General features: G+C 37.3%; 3 protein-coding genes and 1 long non-coding RNA gene across 4 annotated transcripts; 1 reads left to right on the top strand and 3 right to left on the bottom strand.

The window, feature by feature from the left end:
• Nucleotides 1-270: 270 nt before the first annotated feature.
• LOC108815953 (protein MID1-COMPLEMENTING ACTIVITY 1) lies at nucleotides 271-3,297 on the bottom strand. The gene is made up of 8 exons (XM_018588516.2): nucleotides 3,169-3,297; nucleotides 2,635-3,079; nucleotides 1,607-2,028; nucleotides 1,409-1,524; nucleotides 1,200-1,271; nucleotides 989-1,095; nucleotides 652-745; nucleotides 271-566 (listed from the first exon to the last, which is right to left on the bottom strand). The coding sequence occupies exons 2-8, from the start codon at nucleotides 3,043-3,045 to the stop codon at nucleotides 514-516; spliced, it is 1,275 nt and encodes a 424-aa protein (XP_018444018.1). The 5' UTR covers nucleotides 3,046-3,079; nucleotides 3,169-3,297; the 3' UTR covers nucleotides 271-513.
• A 305-nt stretch (nucleotides 3,298-3,602) lies between these two features.
• On the bottom strand, nucleotides 3,603-4,690 carry LOC130501467 (uncharacterized). Its single transcript, XR_008939682.1, has 4 exons — nucleotides 4,400-4,690; nucleotides 4,244-4,294; nucleotides 3,821-3,919; nucleotides 3,603-3,726 (listed from the first exon to the last, which is right to left on the bottom strand). It is a non-coding gene; the product is annotated as an uncharacterized LOC130501467 (long non-coding RNA).
• A 3,224-nt stretch (nucleotides 4,691-7,914) lies between these two features.
• On the top strand, nucleotides 7,915-9,777 carry LOC108842264 (uncharacterized). The gene is made up of 3 exons (XM_018615127.2): nucleotides 7,915-8,282; nucleotides 8,660-9,011; nucleotides 9,120-9,777. Exons 1-3 carry the CDS (start codon nucleotides 8,202-8,204, stop codon nucleotides 9,665-9,667), a joined length of 981 nt encoding a protein of 326 aa, XP_018470629.1. The 5' UTR covers nucleotides 7,915-8,201; the 3' UTR covers nucleotides 9,668-9,777.
• An 82-nt stretch (nucleotides 9,778-9,859) lies between these two features.
• On the bottom strand, nucleotides 9,860-11,936 carry LOC130494303 (rac-like GTP-binding protein ARAC6). Its single transcript, XM_056996395.1, has 6 exons — nucleotides 11,428-11,936; nucleotides 11,263-11,350; nucleotides 10,992-11,165; nucleotides 10,430-10,494; nucleotides 10,282-10,347; nucleotides 9,860-10,194 (listed from the first exon to the last, which is right to left on the bottom strand). The coding sequence occupies exons 1-6, from the start codon at nucleotides 11,524-11,526 to the stop codon at nucleotides 10,093-10,095; spliced, it is 594 nt and encodes a 197-aa protein (XP_056852375.1). The 5' UTR covers nucleotides 11,527-11,936; the 3' UTR covers nucleotides 9,860-10,092.
• Between the last annotated feature and the right edge of the window lie 117 nt (nucleotides 11,937-12,053).

Below are 12,053 nucleotides of genomic sequence, written 5' to 3'. Positions count from 1 at the left end.
AAAAAAGAAAAAGACAAGCTTCATGGCATATTTACAAACAGTTAATATGCCTAAAAATGGTAAGGCATGTGCATTTGGAAGCATCTCTACAAAAAAAGGACCCGACAAGTTTTGTTCGGTTAGGTGCCTTCTAGAGAACCATCAGTCATATCATCTTTTGCCGATGTTTTAGGCTTTTCAGCTATAATGATAAACTTCATAGAAATTTGCTTAGTTGCCTATTTATCCACAAGCAATATGAATATATGTAATATGCTCCTCAATCCTCAATTCATATTAAATTTACTATTTTGACCCAAATCATAAAACTTTTGTCCCAATTCAAGATATCTATGATCAAAAGTCAAAAGGCGAGATTTTAGTGGAGTCCAAAGTCTATACGAAACACAACACAATTACTGAAAAGTCGATGGGAATCCCAAACTAATTTTTACATGCAAAGACAGAACAGAACGAAGAAGAAATCTCGTGTCATAGGCATTGTTTAGTTCACCTTTTTGAATATATATGAATTCAATGTTCCATGAACTGCGACGAAGGCGGACTTATTTTCGTCTTCTCCGTACCTGCGAAAGATATTAAGAGACGATATTGGTTCATGCTTCAAGACTAAAAACCAAAAACATTGTGTTAACATTATATAGTTCTTACCATAAGCTCCACGTATCTCAACTTCTCGCAGTTCTTGGACTAGTGCACAGCAACAACACATCAAATGAGATAGAAAATCGTCAATGAACCCTCCCTGTGAAATCAGGATACATTAAAGATTCATCCCAACAGTGAACATGTGACACAAAAGGCGGATTTGAAGCTCTTGAGATGAAGTGTTTCAGTCTCAACCATGATAGTTACCAGAGTGATTTTTGCAGCTGACTACCTAATTTTTAAATCTACTGGTTTTCTTGAAAAGCATATCATAAGATAGTTTGGAATCAAAACTATTATCAAGATGGATAAGGGGTTTAGGGTTTTAAAGAGAATGTACCGTAATGTTGAGTGTTTTCCGGAGTTTCCTCCTTACACAACAAGTGTAGCAGCAACACGAAAGTATCAAAGAATATGCCATTAGCTCATTACATGCTTCCGCTGAAGCTGGGAGTGAAGAGTCAACTTATTAGTTTTCACAAATACAGTATTATTATTAACAAATTGTAACATGATAAAGTTGACTATATCCATCCAATTATATCACTTACAGATGTGCCTGTTAGTTGCTGCGGTGGCAATCTTTGCCAAAGTACCACACGGGAAAAAGAATGTCTTCAAGCCTGCGGTTCCATCATTTCAATAAATTAACAATAACAAGAACGTATATGGATTGTGAAACGCTAATAGTCCTTCTTATATAACGTAGAAAACAAAGTGGAACCACACTGGAAACAAGAAGAGGGTTAACGTTACTCACAAAGAGAAGGTTCCGAGCAACAAGCCAGTAAGTCAGTATGCCATTCTTCATGGTGCTGTGCATGTGATGCTCTTCGTGAAAGCATATCATGTCCCGATGTAACAGAAGAAGTGGATCTGCATGAAACAATTATGTAAGAAAAGCACATGCATGAAGTTTAGTTTCTTTTAAAGCGGAACAAATCGAAGTTATCCAAACCTTGAAGCTGCACGACTAGTGCTTTTCATGGGAGGATCTTCCTCGTAAGAAGTATATTCTGTCTTATGGCTTACACTACGGTCAGTTTTTTTGGAAGCTTTCTTGGACAGCTCCTTCTCCGAGCCGCCGCCCCCATCAACCTCAGCAACAGTCTGAGTAACACCGATCAAACGCTGAATGACTTCGCACTGAGCCACATCATAATGCTCCTGGGAACGCTGAAGCTCCAGCTGCAGTTTCTCGTTTTCTGTTTTGAGAGCATCGCAGAAACGCAAGTTGGGGTATGAGCAAGAGAGAGTCTTCTTAAGCACAGAAGCCGCTTCTCTGGTGGATTCTTGTTTCAAAATAACATCTTGCACATGTCTATCCTCTTCATCAAGAGTGTACTCGAACTGGTCACGGTCAATATACTCCAACCTCTCCTGCACAGAAAAAAAACCATTACCCCATCAGCAAGATTGTCTATTTAGATGAAAACTAGACATATTCGAGAGATAATTGGATCCAGTTCGGTTGATTTGAATTTTAGGATTTTCAATACTATGCTCATAAATTATATTCGGGTTTTTTAGTAGTTTTTGGGTTGGGTTCGCTTCTGATTATACCAAAAAATATTTTTTTAAAACTTACAAAATTAACAGAAAAATACTCAAGATATATAAATTATTCAAAAATATAATTTAAAACTAATTAAACTACTTAAACTAACTAAAAATTCTTGAAAATAACAAATAAAACAACCTACAAAAATCTTTAAAATACTCTAAAATATCAAAATTACCTTTATATAAATATTTGCATATTTAACTAATTTCAGATATTTTGGATACTAATTCGGATTTCGGTTTAAAACCAAAATGTAAGGGAACCAGAAAATACCAAGCTCTTAAGCCTCATTCGAATATTTTTGTATAATTATTCGGATGAATCTGTTAGTTTAAGTTTTTTTCGGTTGGTTCTGGTTAAGGTCGGGACTTCGGATTGGAGTAAAAAGGCCATGCCTAAATTGAAAACTCAAAGTAACGTACCCTAACACGAGCGTTATCAACCAAAGTGATGAGAGGTATGATCTTGAGAAAGCGATCAATCTCGTCCTGAGCTTTCCTGAACTGGTAAACAATGTTCCACCCCATCGCCAACAAGTAGAGATAGCTCCTGTCGCGGCAGCTGTTGACGAGGACGTAAGACCTCCTGAGAGCATCCTCGAGGCCTTCGAGAGGCTCGCGAGTCTCCGGATACCTCTTCAGCTCGGAGATCTTGAGCTGTTCCAGGAGGTTTCCGATGAGTTTGAGGTGCTGAGCGAACTGGCGACAGTTCTTCTTGTGCATCCAAGCGGTGTTGGCTGCTTTGACGATGAGGCCGATGAGTTTGACGGCGTCTAGGCCGGTGAGCTGGGCTACTGACGCGATCTCCCCGAGACCGTCCCATGAGTGAGACATTATTGTTCTCTTTCAAAATCAATCAACAGAGTTCCTGGTGGTGGAGAGTTGGATCAAATCTTAGAACACAAAGCAAAATTTGAAGATTCAAAAGGTGTGAGGATTATCGAGAGATTTTTTTACCTTTCAGTGAGCTGATATCACTGGGGATTAGAGAATTCGATCCGAATTCTCCGATGGCGACATTGTTGTTTGAGATCGAGTAAGTAGAGGTCACCACCACGCGGAGATTCAGCTGAGATTTGACTGCGACTGACAAAATAAACAAAACAAAATAAGATACGAATCAAAAGAGATTCTCCAGGTCCTTTGGCTTTTCTTCGTCAAAACAAAAAAAAAAAGAGAGAGAAAAAGGTCTTAAAGACGATTTCTCTTTGAACACTTGAAGCTGACGAAAGCGAAAGGGAAAGATCCAAAGATCATAAAAGGAAAAAAAAAAAGGCCTAAGAGGGAGGGGAGACAATGAACAGTATAACCTCCGACAGAATTCGCCGGAGAACAAACTCCTCCGGCGAGAATCAAGTCAAAAACAAGTTTTAAATTAAGAGAGAGAGAGAGACGATGAGGCCTATGAGTTTGACGGCGTCTAGGCCGGTGAGCTGAGCTACCGACGCGATCTCCCCGAGACCGTCCCATGAGTGAGACATTATTGTTCTCTTTTAAAATCAATCAACAGAGTTCCTGGTGTGTGGTGGAGTTTGATCAAATCTTAGAACACAAAAGCAAAATTTGAAGATTCAAAAGCTGTGAGGATTATTGAGAGAACTTTTTTTACCTTTGAGTGAGCTGATATTACTGGAATTAGAGAATTCGATCTGAATTCTCCGACGGCGACATTGTTGATTGAGATCGAGTAAGTGAGACTTGACTGCGACTGACAAAGTAAACAAAACAAAAAAAAAAGTCGATTAAGATTCGAATCAAAAGAGATTCTCCAGGTTCTTTGGCTTTTCTTCGTCAAAACAAAAAGAAAAAGCTCCTAAAGGCGGTTTCTCGTTGAACACTTGAAGCTGAAGAAAGCGAAAGGGAAAGATCCAAAGAACACACAAAAAAGGAAGGGACTAAAGAGGGAAGACAATGAACAGTATAACCTCCGACAGAATTCGCCGGAGAACAAACTCCTCCGGCGAGAATCAAGTCAAAAACAAGTTTTAAATTAAGAGAGAGAGAGAGAGGAGAGAGTAATGGGAATGCTCACTTAATGCATTGAAGAGAAGGTAACAGATATACTTTTACTCTTCACGCCTTCCTATAAACAAAAACGGAAAAAATGTTAGAATATTATTGACTGAAGAACATTTTTAGAAAAAATTAAATAAAGTTGTTTTCCGAGAAAATGCAAAATGCAGAAGACCTTGGAGATTTGTTTCGTCGTCTTCGAAATGAGAGAAGAGAGAAGATTCTGCTGCGTTCAAGAGAAAGAAGACTGTGCAGAGAGATGAGTCATAGGCAGAGAAGACGGTTTGTTTTTGTCGGATTATTAGCTTTCCTTTCCTCCCACACCTTCACCACTTGCCACTCGTCGGAGATGAAGAGCACTGCTTTACTATAATTTTACTAGTACGCCCTTCCCAACTCTCTTTATTTACCACTCTGCCCCCGGTGACTTTTCTTTTTCACTAAAGTACCTTCTAATGTGCGTTTTTAATTGTTCCACTACTAGCTAATCCGTAAACCATCTGTAGACTACCTTAATTATTACATCTTAATAATATCTCGATATTTGAGTAACTAAAACACCGTTGAATTTTTTTTTTTTCATTCTTTTTAACACCGTTGAAATATTACTTTACGGTAAACAATTACTGAGATGTATGACCTTGTTGTCGGCATAAATAGGACCCTCGTCTGAAACGAATAATGTTAAGTCTTCGTGATATAAGCATGATTATTGCAAAGGTTCTTAGGAAAATTTCTTAATACACATATATGTTTGTATATGTATATGTATATATTATATATGCGTATATAATTGTTTGCTAAAGATTTTACGGAAACCGAAACCAAAAAATTTTTAATTAAGGAACTTTCGGTTTCGATTTCCGTAAAGTTCTTAACAAATAATTATATACGCATATATAATATATATATATATATATACATATATGTAAGGACTTTTGCTAAGAACTTTTGCAATAATCATGCTCTAAGGCACAACAGACTTGCCTATGATTCCGTGTTACTACAAATAATCATGAAGATGTTTTAAAAGAATTCAATAGTGAATCCAAAAGAGACATGGTCGCTTGAACTTGATTTGTCTTTAGAACTACAGTCATTGTAGCAATGATGATGATGGTTATAAGATAGGAAGGGTAATCAGTAACCCATCACAGATTCCACCCCTTAGTCCCTTTTCGGTTAAAAATTATTATGTCTTTGAAATGCAGTTATAGTATTATTACCTTTTTATTCTATAAACTTTCATTTTTGATTAGTTTCCCCATTATGATCTTGGATTGACCCGTGACTGTTCTCTAGCCAGCTGGCGAAACGGACGGTGAACCAATTTATCGGCGTCATTTAAAGACAAATACATATTTTGGTTTTGAGACTCTATCCATGAAAAGGAACAAAGAACTTTACCAACAAATAAATATGCATTTGCTTTTTCATATAACCAAAAAAAAATAGCTGATGGAAATCGCCAACCCACTCCATTATTATCCTTCTATACAACATATTGCAGAAATCAAACTATGCAAATTCAGGATAAAACGCTATGAATATCCATGCACCGTTAGTTTCTCTGTTGAAAAAAATATGTATAAACCTATGTTGGGTGTATGTATATAACCTATCAATACGAGAGATCATAAATATTTTGGCACGTATACAATATGCATGTGTGGAAAGGTTGGACATTGGTGTTGGTGGTGGTGGTCCTGGTGGAATGACTGCTACGCCCTCTTACCTTTTGATAGTGCCTATATACCATGCGTTTACTCTACATATATCAATTACTAATGTAATCAACTTTTCCTAAAAGTGTGATTTTAGCATTAAAATAGTAGTTCCCGTTTTTTTTTTTTTTTGAAACACTAAATAGTAGTTCCCGTTTAAATGCTAATATTACAGTTGCTCCATGACAATGACCAAGGTATTGAAAAATAAAAATATCTTGTGAATGTCATGCTATTTCTTCTTTCTAGTCAGCTCATCACACATGGCACCCAAAACTGCAAATGAAACACCAATGGCAATTAAGACGATACCCATAACAAACAAAACTCGTCGTAGTCTAATAGTTATGTAATTTTGTGACATAATAAATTTTAACGCAAGAATGCGTGTGTGTGCAGGTCTATACGATTTTAATATATAGGATGTGTTTTACGCAGCCAACAAATTAAGGTTGCGGAAATGTTTTTGAACAAGAGTTTCAGAGGAAGTAAGAGGAACTAATTTGAATTAGTATATCATAAATTCATAATCATAAAGTAAGAAAGGAAACTTCTTATTGGATGTAATAAAGATTGAGAAACTGTTGTTTTAATTGTTTGGTGGATTGTCTCCATGTTATTTAGTTGGGAATAATCGTGCATCTTACTTTATTTTAAAATAAATGTTCTGAAAATGTCCTTATCTGTAACAAATAAATGGGCCAGCTAAAATTTCCATTCACATGATAAAATAATTACTCCTACTTAACAAAAGTATTTATACAGTACTTATACTAATGTTTAGGTTAGATTAGTGTAAATGGTCATCGAATGTCTAACACTTTGTCGGAATCGAACTTATAAAAATGACATAGTACTTCTCAAAATCTGCATTTTTCTGACGCAAATGAACTAAATTATTAAACTATAAACATCACCAACACCACTCTTTTTACGGCGAACAAGCATCAATAAACTAAATCATAATGAAGTAATTAAAGAAAAAACATCTAGGATAAGAGTTTTAAATATACAAGTCGTTTCCAAATTCTAATACAGTTTCTTTTGAAGTCTTTTTATTTGCAGCATGAACTCTATAGATGCATACGAGACAAGTTAAACAGCTCATGGATAAATCCTCGTAGTATTAATTCATATTTTGGCTAGGTTAGCTACATTCGTGAGATAAATATAAATGCATTTATTTTTACTGAAATGTCCGAATATAACATATTTCAAATATTAGATATCATAAAACATGTATAAAACACTCAAAGCCAAATTAAGCTGAAGAAAAATAACACATGAAAAACTTAGATGCAATATAAACATACACATAAACACAAACAAATAAACAAACTCATGTGCTAATCAACTAACCCGTAACATGGTAGCTTTAAGATCCCGTGAACTAAGACTTTGTAACTTGCAAGTAATCATAGCCCGTGATTTGTTGAATCTATATCAATATTTATAATCTGACACTATAATAAATTTCTCCTAGTATTGGTGATGGAGATTATATGAACATAAACATATTTCATCATCATAAAACTGGGCTGATTAGTTGATTAGTAAGCCCATCATACAAAAACCAACCTCAATTATTATTCACTTGGGCCGAGGGGAAAATAAGCCAAGTCTATTAAACAAAATATAATCGAGGCATTTTTTCATTATGATATATAAACGCCGTTAGCTACTTCATTAAGCATTCATTAAGGAAACTAATTTTATTTCCATAAATAAATAAAAGGCCTCTGATCTATTTGGGCCTGCACATATACTCTTATGGGCCCTAAAACTTCATTTGCGAAACAGCCGTGTCAATAAAGCGTGTTGTGTAATTATATAAAGGAGAAGAAAAGTCTAAAAACCAATCATACGACGCTCTTTGACTATCAGCGTTGCCAAAGAAGGCTTTTTGGCCCATGTAGGGTCGTTCCTTCTTTTTTCTTCGGCTATAAATACACCTTCCATGCATTGAGTGGGCGACACTTTTTTCATCGGAGAGTTTCCGAAGGGATTCGAGGTCTGGCGGCTCCTTCTTTCTTCTCCGATCAACCGTCCCGATCTGTTGCCCGTAATGATTTTGGCGCGTTATTAGAAGCCCCGATATCTTACTTTACACACACACTCGAGGTCTTTCGTGGTTGATCTAGGGTTTCCGCGAGATCCCAGATTTGCATCTTTTTTCGTCCCGTATTGATCCCGAGTCCATCTTCTTCCCATCCAAATTTACTTGGGTGTAGTTTGTCCCTAATATCGCGTAAGATGTCTCGGTGCTTCCCGTTCCCGCCACCTGGCTATGTACTGAACGGGAGCCGCGATGAGGCTCTGATCGAATCGATCAAGGTTTGTTTGAGCAAATTAATCTCGTCGCGGTTATTGGGGGTTTCATTGGGATTTCGAATGCTCAGCTTCCTTGTTTCGGTTATGGAATCTGATTATCTTTGTTCTAAAGGTTTTGATAAAAATTGCCGCCACGAATGAGAAAGATAACAGTTTGCAATATTATTATACAATGTCACGGTCCGTTTGAGATAAAATTATTAAGACGACTCAAAGTACAATGTTTACTGTAACGAATGTTTACATAGTGCCATGACCTGAAATTATTTGCACAATTGGGGGCTTAAAGGGTTGCTCTATATGAGTTCTTGTTTCTGCTTTTCATTGAATTTGGCAAGTATTGTGAGCTGATTATTGATCTATTGCTTTTGTTCATTCAGAGGGCAGAGGAGAAAGCTAAGAAAGAACAAAGGAGGAAGGAGAGAAAAAGAGAGAAGAAAGATAACAAAGACAAGAAGAAGGAGAAGAAGGATAAAAAGACGAAGGAGAGGGAAAGAAGTGAAGGTGGAAGTGAAAAACACTCTCATAAGAGAAGGCGCAAAGAAGAAGGTGCCAAAGAGGGCAACAAAGTTCGCAAACTAAATGAAAGTGAGAACGGCTCTTTTGAGAAGAGCAGTCTTACTGTAGAACGCGACCTGCTTCAGTCCACGTCTCAGAACTCTTGTGATAGCACTCTTAACAGCAATGAGCTACCTAAGCAGCACAAGGAGAAGCAGCCACATCACGACTCTGGTGAGTTTGTTTCCTTCCCCCGGGAAGGATCTATTATTCTTGTTGGGTATATATTTACCTTTTCAGGACATTTTTGACGTTCTTTCTTCAAATATGTTGAATTTGAAGAAAGCATCATTCGGATTCGGTTGCCTATCCGAAGACAGAATGATCCTGAGGTGATGATGTCCACCAACAAGGATCAACAAAAACCTTGTCTTTCCCGGGAAGTGAAGTTAGATACCGCCAACATTGTTACTAGAAAACAGCCGCAGCAACGTCCTTGTTGCACTTCAAAACCACATGAAGAGAAGAGAAAAGACCAAATTTTAAGAACGAAACTCGGCAAGGAGAAGAAATTATCGTCCACTTCTGATGACCCTTCAAGCGGATTATGCAGGTTTTGCCCTCCATCATTGGCGGTGCAATTCTTGAATGTAGTTGAGAACTGGGTTCCTAATACGATCCAGAGAAGTGTAGAGCTCACCAACACTGAAGGTGATGAATGTTGGTGGTTCTTGAAGAAGCCAAGTAGCCACAAGTTTGACGGAACAGAAAGATGCAAACAACTTAATAGTGAGACAAAGCAAGTCGTAAGCAGTTCAATGGCGTGGCCATGTGCTCGCCTTTTACCAGAAGCTGATGTCCACGCCTTACCTTACACCGTCCCTTTCTGATACGAGCAGGAAGAAGAATTTCTTAACAAGGAACCTGGTCGAGATAATCCGTATGCTGGAGTCTGACCAAACATTTTTTTGATTTGGCCTTAAAAAGGTCTAAGGTTGAACACTGGTTGTTATACTTTGCGGTTGCTTAATATAGTAAGATTAGTACTACGCCCTGATCTCTCTTCTTCTCTGAAGATGTGATTACATGTACAACATCAAGTTTAACATATCATTTAGAATGGAAGAGAGACTATACTACACCAATATTAGCTCCACCAATACTAAGCTCTCTCGACTCGACTATCAATTTAAACATACGTTAAATTAAACTCAACACAAATCGTATTTAGAGGAACTAAGAGAGCAATCAACAATGAACACTGAAAAAAATGAAAACGAAAACACTTTCTTTTAAGACCCTGTCATCGAGCTTCTTACAAAATGGAGCAAGCCTTTTGTGCTTTGTTCTTCTTTTTCTTCTGCTTTGGAGGTTGAAGGACCACTTTGATAGCTGCATCAAAGACTCCTTTCACGTTCTGCAGTTTACACCCACACGGTTTTCATCATAAAAAGATGGAAGCCAACATTCAAAACAAAAACATGGTTCATAAGATTTTCTTAACCTCTTGGGATTTTGAACTGCATTCTATGTAAGCAGGCGCTTCTATTAGCTTTTTGAGCTCCTCTCCCTTTAATGCACAACAGGCGAATGATAAACCGGGTTTTCTTAAACTGCATCTGAGTAAAAAAATAAAAAAAAAATACTCATACCTGAGCAGTTGTAATAGGGACGGCACCAGGATGGTCGATAACAAACTGTTTGTCATCCCGAAGATCTGAAAGGAAACAAGGTTAAATCACCAAAAAGAGCAAAGAACAAGTAACAAGTTGCAGATACCAAAGATTTAGAGTGTGGAAAATGACTATCGAGTTACAACCAAGCCTTGAATTAGCTTATTTGATTGGAGAATGTTTAAAAGCATAATGATTGCCTCTTTAAATGTAGGTAACTAAAAAGGTTTTAAGAGGTCATCATGAGAAGGTTATATTATAGCATATGGTTTACAAGAAATGCAAGATACAAGAGTAAGCCTATTCACCAATCACCAATGATAAAGCTATGAAAACAACGCTCCTTTCCACCTAAATGATTCATTTTGAACATTTGTACAAATTCGAATCAGAACCGTGAAGCCATATTCACTCATGCCATATAAATCAGGAGCAGCTTACGAAAGTCGCAAGAAGATAGCTGTAGTGTGTGTGTGTCCTGATTTTCTCTAGGCAAAGGATGGAAATTAGACATAAAGCAAAAATGCAAGAGTAAAGTTACCAAGTTTGGTTCCAACAAGGACGATGGGGACACCAGGAGCATAGTGCTTCAACTCTGGGATCCACTTCTTGGAGACATTCTCGTAACTAGCCTTACTAATAAGAGAGAAGGCTAGAATGAAAACATCAGCACCACGGTAACTCAAAGGTCTTAATCTGTTATAGTCCTCCTGCCCTGTAAAACAAAAATAAAAAATAAAAATTATTTGAGAGTATAAATCCCAGTAGCTGCAACTACGACAAAGCTCATCGAGTGATCATTTCATTTTTACCTGCAGTATCCCACAATCCAAGATTGACCGTGGCTCCATTGACAACCACATTGGCGCTAAAGTTATCGAAAACAGTGGGAACATAGTCCTGTGTCCATGGAAAATGCTCAACAATCAGACAAAGAATAATAACAATCAGATTGCAATAAGAATAACGGAAGATACCGTGGGAAAGGTGTTGCTGGTGTAAGAAATGAGCAAACATGTTTTGCCGACAGCTCCGTCACCAACGGTAACGCACTTTATGAACCTTGACGCGCTCATTGCCCAAGCCCAAACGTGATGATGAAGACACAATACAGAAAACTAAAGAGAAAAAGTCAAAAAATGATAATAAAATGCAACCTCAGATCTACGTCTGAGGAACAACAACCCCACAATATGAATCCAATTCCTCCGAGTCTTCTACTATTTACATTCAATTAAACATCTCTCCGGCACAAACAAACAAAAAAAAAACTAAACGATGTAAGTGAATGAGGAAAAAAATCAGAAAGAAAAATGTAAAGAGGAAAACACAAAGGACGTGATCAAAGATGGTGGTGAATGGTGTTTGTTGGTTTGTTAACAAAAACGTGAGGAAGATGAATTTGGATCGACAGAGAGAAAGTGATGGCCGCAAATAATTGCCATTGAAGCGTTCGTTACTAATCGCTGCCATCCCCGATTCTTTTGCCTCCTTTTTTTCCAATGTCAATAACATTTGCTTTCTCGGGAATAAAAAGCCCATTTTCAGCTAGGGCCGTAAGCTTAAAAGCCCAATAGTCCAAAAGACCCAAACACAAACACTT

This window comes from Raphanus sativus, unplaced genomic scaffold, assembly GCF_000801105.2.
Source record: "Raphanus sativus cultivar WK10039 unplaced genomic scaffold, ASM80110v3 Scaffold0205, whole genome shotgun sequence".
Taxonomy (NCBI): domain Eukaryota; kingdom Viridiplantae; phylum Streptophyta; class Magnoliopsida; order Brassicales; family Brassicaceae; genus Raphanus; species Raphanus sativus.
This window is presented reverse-complemented; position numbering and strand designations above follow the sequence as displayed.

What these genes read in the sequence shown, in the direction of transcription:
- LOC108815953 (XM_018588516.2), bottom strand. Translation starts at nt 3,045, where the DNA reads ATGTCTCACTCATGGGACGGTCTCGGGGAGATCGCGTCAGTAGCCCAG. An exon ending in ACTAGTCGTGCAGCTTCAAG is followed by an intron (nt 1,525 to 1,606) that starts GTTTGGATAACT and finishes TGTTTCATGCAG; the next exon opens with ATCCACTTCTTCTGTTACAT. An exon ending in TGAGATACGTGGAGCTTATG is followed by an intron (nt 567 to 651) that starts GTAAGAACTATA and finishes TATCTTTCGCAG; the next exon opens with GTACGGAGAAGACGAAAATA.
- LOC108842264 (XM_018615127.2), top strand. Translation starts at nt 8,202, where the DNA reads ATGTCTCGGTGCTTCCCGTTCCCGCCACCTGGCTATGTACTGAACGGG. An exon ending in CTCTGATCGAATCGATCAAG is followed by an intron (nt 8,283 to 8,659) that starts GTTTGTTTGAGC and finishes TTGTTCATTCAG; the next exon opens with AGGGCAGAGGAGAAAGCTAA. An exon ending in GCAGCCACATCACGACTCTG is followed by an intron (nt 9,012 to 9,119) that starts GTGAGTTTGTTT and finishes TTGAATTTGAAG; the next exon opens with AAAGCATCATTCGGATTCGG.
- LOC130494303 (XM_056996395.1), bottom strand. Translation starts at nt 11,526, where the DNA reads ATGAGCGCGTCAAGGTTCATAAAGTGCGTTACCGTTGGTGACGGAGCT. An exon ending in CCAGCAACACCTTTCCCACG is followed by an intron (nt 11,351 to 11,427) that starts GTATCTTCCGTT and finishes CCATGGACACAG; the next exon opens with GACTATGTTCCCACTGTTTT. An exon ending in TGGATTGTGGGATACTGCAG is followed by an intron (nt 11,166 to 11,262) that starts GTAAAAATGAAA and finishes TTTGTTTTACAG; the next exon opens with GGCAGGAGGACTATAACAGA.